Consider the following 11,366-nt stretch of genomic DNA (forward strand, 5'->3'; position numbering starts at 1 on the left):
CCCCGTGTGAAGGAGGCAGGAGGGTGGTGCTGCCCCCCAGGCCACCGCCCACTCCACCTTGGGTGGGCGGAGCTCCAGGGACACACCTGTCCCAGCCCCTACACCGGGGACCCTGGAGCAGAAAGGCAGAGAGCCAGAAGGGGCTGTGGTCTAGACGTCACCACAGTGCCTGCCCTGTCTACACTGCTCCGTCCACACTGCCCTGTCTACACTGTCTACACTGCCCTGTCTACACTGTCTACACTGTCTACACTGCCCTGTCTACACTGCTCCGTCCACACTGCCCTGTCTACACTGTCTACACTGCCCTGTCTACACTGCTCTGTCCACACTGCCCTGTCTACACTGCCCTGTCTACACTGCTTCCAGGACAGTGTGCATCGTTGGCCAGGCCACAGTCTCACCAGCATCTGGAGGTGGCTGTGGCAGGTGTGTGAGCGGTGCCCAGTGAGCCCACGTGGCCTCAGTGCCCGGCAGAACGGCCACGGGACGCTCGGCCCCCGGCCTCCCCTACGGTCCTGTCTCCACAGCCCACGGAGGGGCCGCCGGCCGCCCCGAGCAGCGCGTGCACCGTGGCCGCGCCGAGTTCCCTGACCTGCTCCTGGGCCCGCCGCCGCCCGGGTACCGCCCCTTCCTCTTCCTGGAGAGCCACCGCGAGGTCAGCGGGCGCCCGGGCGGGGCGGGGGCACGCGGGGGGCGCCGGCCCGCTGCCGCCCAGCACTCAGCCGCGCCACCCTCCCCTTCTAGAAGGCAGGCCTGAGCCCCGGGAGGGCGGCGCCCGCCGCGGAGGAGACGCCAGGCGGCCGCAGGTAGGAGAGGCCGGCCCCGCCTCCAGGCTGCTGTGCCCGCGGCGCCTCTGCTGCTCGCGCCACTGCCACACTGGGCCACCCCTGCTTCCGTCTCCCCCAGGCCCGCAGTGCCGCAGGCGCGGGGTCTGCCCAGGCTCTGCCACGGTGGCCAGCACCGGCTCTGGCTCCTGTGACCGGGGAGCCGAGGAGGCCGGAGGGGCGGAGGGGCTCCGTAGGGGGTGAGGGGCACCTTAGGGGGTGAGGGGCTCCATGGGGGGTGAGGGGCTCCATGGGGGTGAGGGGCACCCTAGGGGGGGTGAGGGGCACCCTAGGGGGTGAGGGGCTCCATGGGGGTGAGGGGCTCCATGGGGGGTGAGGGGCTCCATGGGGGTGAGGGGCACCCTAGGGGGGGTGAGGGGCTCCATGGGGGGTGAGGGGCTCCGTAGGGGGTAAGGGGCTCCATGGGGGGTGAGGGGCTCCATGGGGGGTGAGGGGCACCCTATGGAGGGTGAGGGGCTCCATGGGGGTGAGGGGCACCCTATGGGGGGTGAGGGGCTCCATGGGGGGTAAGGGGCTCCATGGGGGGTGAGGGGCTCCATGGGGGGTGAGGGGCTCCCTAGGGGGTGAGGGGCTCCATGGGGGTGAGGGGCACCCTATGGGGGGTGAGGGGCTCCATGGGGGCAGAGGGGCTCCGTAGGGGGGGTGAGGGGCTCCCTAGGGGGTGAGGGGCACCCTAGGAGGGGCGGAGGGGCTCCATGGGGGTGAGGGGCTCCATGAGGGGGCGGAGGGGCTCCGTAGGGGGTGAGGGGCACCCTAGGGGGGGTGAGGGGCACCCTAGGAGGTGAGGGGCTCCATAGGGGGTGAGGGGCACCCTAGGGGGTGAGGGGCACCCTAGGGGGGTGAGGGGCTCCGTAGGGGGTAAGGGGCTCCGTGAGGGGGTGAGGGGCTCTGTGAGGGGGCGAGGGCTCTGTGGGGCGGGTGAGAGTCTCTGTAGGGGGTGAGGGGTTCCATGGGGGGTGAGGAGCTCTGTGAGGGGGTGAGGGGCACCCTAGGAGGGGTGAGGGGCTCCATGAAGGAATGAGGGCTGTGGATACAACCCCACCCCTGGCCATAGCCCCTCCCCTGTCTGTAGCTCCGCCCCAGATACAACCCCACCCCTGGCTGTGGCCCACCCCCCTGTGGCCCCGCCCCCAGCTCCCATGAGAAACCCTGTGTGTCCCTGGACAAGTGCATGGGACGCACTGCCTGTGTCAGCCAGGGCAGGGGCTCAGGGGTCGGCGCCCCGGCACCCTGGGAGGCCCACCTGGCCTGGCCCCCCAGTCGGGGTGGAGGAAGCGGGGGCAGGGGCTGCAGCTGGTGGGGGCCTAGCGACTGCAGGGGCAGGGGCTGGGGCTCCGTCCCCAGCACCAGAGCTGGGAGACCCCGCCCCCGCCGGCACCAGAGCTGGGAGACCCCGCCCCCGCCGGCACCAGAGCTGGAAGACCCCGCCCCCGCCGGCACCAGAGCTGGGAGACCCCGCCCCCGCCGGCACCAGAGCTGGGAGACCCCGCCCCCGCCGGCACCAGAGCTGGGAGACCCCGCCCACGCCGGCACCAGAGCTGGGAGACCCCGCCCACGCCGGCACCAGAGCTGGGAGACCCCGCCCACGCCGGCCCTCAGGGGTCACACGTCCAGCTGCCTCATGATGGGGCCCCCCACGCCCTGTGACCCCGTCCCCCAGCGCCGCACGCGAGGACCCCTGCCCGGGTCTGCTTCCCCAGGACCGGACGTTCCCACAGCGGCCCCCCGCTCTGCCGGGTCTCCCAGGGGCGCGGCGCCTGTGGGCCCCCGGGCAATGCGGGCCGTGGCCGCGCCTCTCCCAGCCCAGGACGTGCGTGCAGCGCGGGCTCCAGGCACAGGACCCTGCCCGCCCCAGACGCGGCCGGATGGAGTCGATGCGTTCTTCACGTGGATAGTTGGCACTCGGCCGCCAGTTCAGCCGGGCCACCAGGGACCTGGAAGTCCTCCCAGGGGACATCAGGGCCCCGCATGCCTGAGCAGGGGGCAGGACCAGTGCCGGCCACACCCGGCTGGCCACGGCCCCCAGCGCCCAGGCCCAGAGGGGTCTGAAAGGGGTCGTGGAAAGATGGCACGTCTCCCCTCTGGTCTCCCCACCAGATCACCTGCACAGCCCTCTGGTTCCAGCACTCAGAGCCGTCCTGTCTGGGCCCTGCCGGGCACTGACGCCTCTGCCCGGGAGGCCTCCAGTCCTGCGCCCTGCCACAGCAGGGTGGGGGGGCACGGGGCGGAGCCCTCGTCCGGGCTCTGGAGGACATGAGGGTCCTGGCCGTGGGGTCCAGGGCCGCCTGAGCCCCTGCGGGAGCTCCTGGGAGTGGGGATTCTGGGGGTGGCACGGGTGGCCCTGACGTCTTTGGAAACTCACAAGGGTGGAGCTGGGCCGGGGATAATGACCCCTAATGACCCACAGCGGCCTTAACCCTTCGTGGCCCGCGTGAGCAGCGTCCAGCACAGGGCTCAGGAGGGCTGGCCTGGCCAGGGACCGGGCCCCGGGGTGGTCCTGGGCCTCTCCCCCAGACCCGAGCTTGTCAGGCCTCCACTTCCTGCTGCCTTATAAGTGGTCACACCCCCCCGCCCCGTGGCAGCTGCCCAAGGCCCTGCGCGAGCTCGGGGGACTCCCTGGGAGGGGCCCCAGTGACTGCCCAGCCTCCGGGTACCCCTGGGGCGGGGCTCGGGGCCTGCCTGCAGTGGGGGGAGAGGCCGTGCGTCCTGGCTCAGGGCCCGCGGCCCCTGCCGCCCCCGCTCCTGGGGTGCTGGCTGCTCTGTTTGGGGCCTTTAGGTCAGGCTCCCGTCCATCGTCCCTGGGGGCTGGCCAGCTTCCTGGGAACCGGCACCCCCAGGCAGTGTCTTCCCGGCCTGTGTCTTGCTGGCTGTGGGCTCGCAGCTCCCAAGGCCCTGTTGGTCCTGGGGGCCGCTCACGTGGGACAGCCCCTCTGGAGGCCCAGCCGCCCGGGTCGGGGCACAGCCAGGTGTGAGGAGGGGGCCGTGCGCCTGCTTCCCAGACAAAGCCTCCAGCCTGGCCACCCCCACCCCAAGCCTGGCACCCAGGGCCCCACATGGCCAGCGCCACCAGGCTCCGGTCTAATCTGTGGTCCCCAGGCCACCAAGCCCACAGTGTCCAAGCAAGGGGTTTGGCCCAAGGCCCCCTGGGCAGGGAAGGACTTCGAGGCCCACCAGGGGCAGGGACAGCGACCCTTCTGGCAGTCACCTGGGCACCTGAGGGCCGGGCTCCTCGTTGACCACGGGCCACGCTGAGCTCCCCGGGGGTCTGTAGAGGCAGAACCCCCTCCAGGCAGGGAGCCGTCCAGCTTGCCACGGGGCCCCCACTCCGTGGCCTGCAGCAGCTGGCCCGCACGCCAGCCCCTCTGCCGCGGCCAGGAGGTCTCCAGTAGCCCGCTGGGGGCCAGCCCCTCCCCCATCCAGACTACAGGGGAGGGGCTCCTGCCCCGCCCCGGGCCTCCTGGGCAGCCCCCCAAGCTCCTCCGAGCAGCGGCGGGATGTCCCCTGGGTGTTCCCAGGACGCCCCAGAGGCCCGACTCTGGGGCTTCCCGTGGGCTCCACACTCTGGCCCCAGGAGGACAGGTTTGTGGGTGCCATGGGGGCCACAGCAGCCTCTGCCCGGTCCCCCCTCCCAAGCCCGCGTCAGAGGACTCGTGCCCAGGTCCCGTGTCCTGGGCGTCCTCTGGGCAGCCCCAGCCCCCGGCAGTCTGCCAGGCAGAAGCGGGAGGAGACGGGCCCGGGGCCCTGGCCGTCTGTGCGAGGTCAGGGAGCCCGAGCCCCCGAGGTCCGCAGAGCCCAGGCCAGCGGGCGCTGGGCAGGCAGCTCTGGAGGCAGGAGAGGCCCCCCGGAGGGTGGGGGGCCTGCGGGCCGCCGGTGGGCTGCAAAGGGGGTCCCCGCCCCACGCTGGAGTAACGGACCCCGCCTGAGGCCCCGCTCCAGCTGCCGGCCCGGCTGACTCCAGCTGTTCTCGGTGCTTCCAAACCTGCCCGGACTCCCCCAGTTCTCCCCACTGGAGGTGAAGGATTTGGGGCTTTAAGTTTGCTTCCGGCTCTCTGCCCCCTGCCCGAGTCCACTGCCGGCCACCCCGGCCACCAGGGACAGGAAGTGGCTGGCCCTGGGGACGGCTTTGCTCTCGAGGTGCCCCCCAGTCCGTCTGGGTAGCCCTGGCCCGGCCCAACCACAGCCAGCAGCCCCCGCCGACATGGAGGCCCGGGGCTCCGACCCCTCCCACCGTCACCCAGGTGGCACAGCCTCGGTCCCTGCGGGGGGCACGGCGGGGTCGCCCCTCTGAGCCCGACCGTGTCACCTGCAGCGGCCACCGGCCTTGTGGCCCCGAGAGCCGCGCCTGTGTCTGGGGACCCAGAGGTGCGCGCTGTGCTCGGCGTCCCAGAGCCGGCTCAGGCCGCGTGGACGCTCCCGGGGCGGCCACAGGGCTGTGAACACGCTGCCCCCGTGAGGGGCCCGGCCACGCCTGTGCCCCCGGCCGGGGCCCCGCGGACTCTGCTGATGCTTGTTGGGGTGTGGTTTGCCGGGGGGGGGGGGTGGGCAGAATACCCAGGGGCCTGCTCCTCTCCTCACAGGCCCGACGGGACGGCCACCGCGGTGCTGCCGGCACAGGCGTACCCAGGTAGGCTTGGAGTCCTGCACAGGCGGGCGCCAGCCCTGGGCTGCCCGGCGGCTGCTGGTCCTGGTGGGACGGTGCCCCCCAAGGCCCCATGGGTGGGAGGGGTTAGGACACAGGCACAGGAGGGAACCAGGCGGGGCGGGGGGGGGCGGCCGGGGTGGGGGCTCCTCACCGTCCAGGAGCTGATCGGTCGAAGGGCCCCGCCGGTCTGGGGGCGCTCAAGTCTCAGGCCCCCACAGTGCCCACCTGACCCTACAGGCCTGCAGGGACACGGGAGCCGAGGCGAGGGCTGGGAAAGCCTTGGGGGCGACCTGTGGGCCATGGGCCTCCCCCGGAGCGGCCTCCAGCCCTGGACCCCAAGGGAGCCGAGGCCGAGGGACCACCCTCCGTGCTGGAGGGTCCCGGGACCCCCTAGTGTCAGTGAGCACAGGAGCACTGCCCAGCTGGACAGAGCCGGGTCCCTCGGGAGAGCAGGGGCGCCTGTGTCCCTCTGCATCTTGGGCTCCTGGTGGGAGGCCAGCAGGCCGCAAGGCCCAGCCTCTGCTCGCCGGGTCTCCCCTTGAGCCCCTGTGGCCCACGGGCCACGCCCCCCCCCCCCCCCGCGACCTGGGCCCCAGTCCCTGCAGGGCAGCCGCAGGCAGCCAGGTCCTTGTTTACCAGGGGTGGGACCAGCGCCCTGGGCAGCGTCCCCAGCTGTCCCCACGGCAGCCCTCAGTGCGTCCACCGCCCGGCCAAGAGGCTGGCGCCACGGTGCTCCCGCCCTCACCCCTTCAGAACCCCCGTCGGAGGGTCCTGGGTGCGCGGCCAGGGCTCCGGAGGGGAGCTGGCTCAGGGGACACCAGGCCCAGGCTGGAGCCCATGACCGTCACGGCCAGGCCTCCCGCGCGGGGTCAGATCAGGCCGCTGCCCGCTGAGCTCATGCCGGCTCCGCGGCCAGGAGTCCTTGGCCGCCGCGGCGCGGCCGAGTGTTGTGGGGAACACCTAGAAACACCGGCGTTGCCATGCAGGCTTCTCGGCCGGCCCACCAGGCTGCAGCCCGCCGCCCCTCGCCGGCCCCCGCCCCCGCCCAGGGCCCAGGAATGCGCAGCAGGCGCGGGGCTCTGGAATGCGCTCGGGCCCGCGGTGAGGCCGGCTCCTGCCCCCACTCGGCGGCCGCATTCCCCGGGAGCTTTTTCCACGCTCTGGTGCCAGCCCCGGCGGCTCGGGGGAGGGCGGGCGCGGTTCCCATGGCAACCGCACTTTCTGTTATTCCTTATTTGCCTCTTTCTGGTTTCTCCAACTCTGAGGCTCTGCAGATGGCCCGCAGGCTGGGGAGGGAACTCAGCCCCGTGGCCGGGCCCTTCTAGAACACTGGAGAGGAAGTGGCCGGCTTCTGTCCCAGAGAAGCCCTGCTCCCCGCCACGTGGCCCCACGGCCCCGGGGGCCCAGCGGACCAGGGCTCTCGAAACCCAGATCGGCCCAGAACCCCCCTCCCCCTTTGCCTTCCCGGGGGCGGGGGTCCCTGAGGGCTCAGCCTGGTCCTGGGGCCGCAGTGCCAAGGGCGGGGGTCCCTGCGGGTGCAGGGGCCAGGAGCCAGGGCTGAGCTCAGGCCACGGCCTCCCTTGCAGGGGAGTACGTGATCATGGTCCACGACCGGACCACCCCCCCGTTCCTGGGCCGCACGCTGCCCACCGCCTTCAAGCACCTGCGGGTGGTGGGGAAGGGGGCTCCGCCCTGAAGAGGCCCCGGAGCCCACGCCGGAGGCGCCCACGGCGCACGCAGAGCCGCCAGCCACGGAGGAGGCCGTCCGTACCTCCAGGGGGAGGAGCAGCGGGGGGCAGGAGGACCCCAGGGCCGGCTCAATAAAACAGTGTGGTCACGGTCATGGCTCTCAGCACCCCACCTGCACATGCATGGGGCGCGGGCAGGGCTGGGTTGCCAGCACTGGCCTAGGAGGGGCACGTGGTGGACGTCGGCCCCCCGGCCCCTCCCAGGCTGGCACAGCGTCCTGCACCAGACCGGCAGTGGGCAGAGGCCCTGAGCCCCACGGTTTGTGTCTGTGGCCGACCCCGTCCCAGCAAGGGGGGGTCCAGGGGTCTCCAGGCTGCCTCTGAGCAGCCACGCGTGGTCCCTGCCGCCCAGAGGCTCCGCCCCCTGGTGCCAGTGTCCCCACCCCCGTCCCTCGGCCTGGCCATGGCCCCGGCACGTCGGCAGCCCTGGTCGCGTTGCACCTGGACACCGCTTTCCCAGCCGGCCACTCACTTCCTCCTTCACAGGGAAAGGAAGTAGAGGGCGGGGCAGCCCGAGCCCAGCCCAGCCCCCCGGCAGGTCTGAGCCAAGCGGATGCCCTGTGTCCCCAGCGGTGGTCACCCCGCCCTCAAGGGCCATACTGCTGCGCGCCACGGGGCTTCCCTACAGGTGGGCAGGGTGGCTGTCCTGAGTCCCCCGCCCCCAGTGTTGGGCACTGCGGCCCTGTGGTGCGACCTGCCCCTTGCCGAGGGCGCCCTCTTGTGGCTCCTGGACAGCACTGCCCCTCCTCAGTCTGCGGCCGGGCCTCAGTCTCTGCTGCCCCTGCCCGGCCACCTCATGACCTGCAGGTCAGCGTCCAGCCCTGAGTGTTCACACACAGGACGGAGGGCGGAGGGCGTGCTCACGGGCAGGCACGTGGGGGTGACGACCCACCACCCACTCCCCAGTGCCTGCGAGGCCCGGGTGGTCAGGAACCAGGGGGTGGGCACAGGGCGGGGAGGGGGAGGCACGGTGGGGGCTTTGTGGGGCGGAGCCTGGCCATTGCATGGTGGTGAGCTCCCCGTCCCCGGGGGAGTCCCAGCATGGCAAGGCCCACCCGGCTACAGAGAGACCTCTGCCTTGGTGCCAGCCGAGCCTTCTCCCTGGCGGCTGCCAGTCTGAGGCCAGTGCCCCTGCTGCCTGGGAGTCCGGAGCCCAGGACCAGCCCAGGGCCCGGCTGCAGCTCTGGTGCGGGCCTCTGGCCCTGCCCAGGAAAGCCGGGCGGACAGCGGTGGGGCTGGGCCCTGAACCGCCGTGCACCACCCCTGGGCTCCAGCGCCTGGGGGCCTCACCCACTCCAGGTTGAAGCCATGTGCGTGCGGGAAGGCAAAGGCGCCCTTTCGGTCTGGACGGCAGACGCCAGGGAAGCGTGGGCTGCGGCGCCGGGCGTCCTCTGGGTGTTTGATTCCCTGTCGGCCTCCATGGCCCTGAAGTCACAAACCCTGGGCAGGAAGCAGCGCCGTCACCCCTGCCGGGAGCCAGGCGGGGCCTCCGCTCTCCAGCCCCTGTGACCCGCCGCAGGTGCGGGGCCTGCCCCTGTGCACCCCACCCCTGACCCCTGCCAGGACAGGTCACGGAGCGAGGCCGCCAGCCGCCCTGTGCCCCCCACTCTAAATACAGGAGAAACCTGAGCGCTCCCCAAAAAAGCAAGGTCAGAACAAGTCAGGGCCAGAGACACTTGGCTAGCGGGAGAGGTCGGGAGAAAGGCCAACGGGGAGCGTCCAGCCAGCCCACGGGGGCCGGCTTCCCCAGGGAGGCCACGCTGCGCCCTGTGAGGCCCAGCTCAGGGCCGGCGCCTGTCTGCCCACCTCTCCGCAGAACGGCCCCTTCTAAGGCGGCGGGGCAGGATGAGACCCCAGCCCGGCGGTGGTCCCTCCGGAGTCCGCCCACCTCCATCCCCCAGACCAGAGCTGGGGTGGGGCACGGGTGGGGCACGGTGGGCGGCCAGGGGACCCAGCCCCGGCTCCGTCGTGTGCCCCACAGTGCTGGCTCCTGGGTGAGGGCGGGCGCTGCCTGCCCAGCATTGCAATCCCAGGGGCACAGGGCCCCTGAGGGTTGAGCGGTATGGACGCGGCCACTGCCCCACGCCCTGCCAAGGTGGCCCCACTGCCACCCCAGGTCCTGGCCGGCCTCGAGGGCTGCATACCCCCCTGGGGCGGTCACTCCCTCCCGTCTCTGCCCGCACGGGCCCCACAGCGGTGTCCAACAGAGCAGCCTGGCCGTGTGCAGGGGTGAGGCTGCACCTGCCTCTGGCCTGCAGCCCCGCAGGGAGGGAGGAGCCCGTGGGCCAGGCCGGGGCTGGAGCACTAAGTCCCTGTCCTCCAGGCCACAGCTGCCCGGGGCGGGCTGGCCAGACCTGTCAGTAGAGGAGGCCGGAGAACCTCCCCTGGAGGCGCCTGGGGGGCCCGGCTGCCTCCACCCTGCCCCCACGGCCCCGACGGCTTCAGAGTGTCGACTGAGCTGTGACGGCGCCCTGAATACACACCCCCCTGGGGCTGCGTGCCAGAGACGGAGGCAGGGAGGCGCCCGGCCCCCAGCCCAGGGCAGGGGAGCCCCTCTAGACCACCCAGAGGTGCACCGAGGGTCAGCAAAGGACGGGTCCAGGCCGCCCTCCACGGGGCCCCGCAGGGCACAGGTGGCCGCTCCACCTCGGGCTGGCAGGGCCAGTCACCCAGGGCACCCCGAAGCCTTGGGCAGGCTGCCTGGCCTCCGTGCCAGGCGGGCAGCCAAGCCAGCTGTGCAGAGCTGGGCCCCTCCCGGGCAGGGCTTCCTGGAGGGCTCCGGTGCCCAGCCCCCAGAGCACTTCCTGTGTCACCAGGCCCTTCCCGCCGGGCACTCTCAGCCCTGGGGGTGGTCCCCAGGCCCTCGACCCTGTCCCCTTCGGGCCGTGGGGCCAGGCAGGGGCTCCGTGCAGCCGGGGAGGGGCCCGTGGGTGTCAGGCGGTGGGGCCTCGCCCACCACAGCTGTCCCTGCCCAGGTCCCTCCTGACAGGGGCCGGGGTCTCCGGGGAGCAGGCGGACAGAGCTGCTCGGAGTCACTGTCCCCTCCTCTTGGGCCCCCCACCGCCCCGTCCCTGACAGCCAGGACAGAGGAATGGGGACTCGACGGCCACCCGGCGGCCCACTGTGCGTGGCGCCTTCCTGGGCAGCCTGGGGCACGGGGTGGGGAGACCCCCAGGCCCCCACGCAGCCAGGCAGGGTCAGGAGGCCTGCTCAGTGCCAGTGGAGGGGAGGGGGACGCCCAGAGGGCGGCCAGGCCCGGGCAGCACGGTCTCAGGACCCGGCCACACAGGCCCAGCCCGGGGCCCACGGACCTCAGCAGCCGGGCGCCGGCCCTTCCACGGGCGTCTCCCAACAGATGCTCACGGGGCCGCCCACAGAACGGCAGGCCGCAGCCCCCCAGAGCACCCGCCGGAGCCCGGGGCCCTGGTGGGACCTGGGAGAGCACCCCGGGGAGGGGCCGCGGGCAGGGGCGGGGGGTGCGGCCTGGCACAGGGAAGCCGGCGGCGGCGCGGGCGCCGGGAACGAGGCGGGGCCTTCCTGGGTGGGGGCCGGTGGCTCCGCGCCCGCGCCCGGGGAGGCACGTCGCCCCTTCCCCAGCCGGGGCGGGGCCTTCTCGGGCGCGCGGACCCCCACCCCTCCTACAAGGCTGCGCCCGAGCTGCAGTTCCCGCCTTGGCCGCCGAGGGTCGCGCCGAACCCCCAGGCCCGGCGCGCGCGGCCGACACGTCAGCGCCGCGCGGGGGGCCGACCCCCAGGGGCGCGCCTGCGGCTCGCAGCCCCCCCGTTTCCTCCTCCGCGGCGCCCCCACCCTCTGGCACACGCTCCCCGGACCCCGGCAGGGTCCTCGCGCCCCCAGCCCCGTCGGGACCCGCCCCGCCCCGCCCCTCGCGGCCCAGAAGTCGGGCGGGGGGAAGGGAAGTGAAACTCAGGCGGAATCGGAAACTGAGGCGGAGGCGGGGGCGGGGCCGGGCCCCCTCCCCACGCCTCCAGTTAGGAAGCGGGGCCGCCTGGCCGGGGGCGCTCTCGGGCGCTCTGCCCCGCCCCTGCCGCCCGCCCCGCGGCGTCCCCGGGACTTTTTTGGTGTGGACAGGGCGGCGTCCGCAGCGGGGGACCTGGCCAGCAGCCGTCA

The 11,366-nt window shown here is 73.2% G+C and overlaps 1 protein-coding gene across 5 annotated transcripts in view; it reads left to right on the top strand.

Moving 5' to 3' along the window:
* Positions 1–7,333, top strand: part of MORN1 (MORN repeat containing 1) — a 34,288-nt gene extending 26,955 nt beyond the window's left edge. For all 5 annotated transcript variants that reach the window (XM_070077102.1, XM_070077104.1, XM_070077103.1 and 2 more), the window contains 4 exons: positions 531–658; positions 748–809; positions 5,426–5,472; positions 7,077–7,333. In XM_070077102.1, coding sequence (XP_069933203.1) covers positions 531–658; positions 748–809; positions 5,426–5,472; positions 7,077–7,186 — 347 coding nt within the window. In that variant the 3' untranslated portion in view covers positions 7,187–7,333. The remainder of the gene's footprint in view (positions 1–530; positions 659–747; positions 810–5,425; positions 5,473–7,076) is intronic.
* The last annotated feature ends 4,033 nt before the right edge of the window (positions 7,334–11,366 follow it).

This window comes from Oryctolagus cuniculus, chromosome 7, assembly GCF_964237555.1.
Source record: "Oryctolagus cuniculus chromosome 7, mOryCun1.1, whole genome shotgun sequence".
In the NCBI taxonomy this organism is placed as follows: domain Eukaryota; kingdom Metazoa; phylum Chordata; class Mammalia; order Lagomorpha; family Leporidae; genus Oryctolagus; species Oryctolagus cuniculus.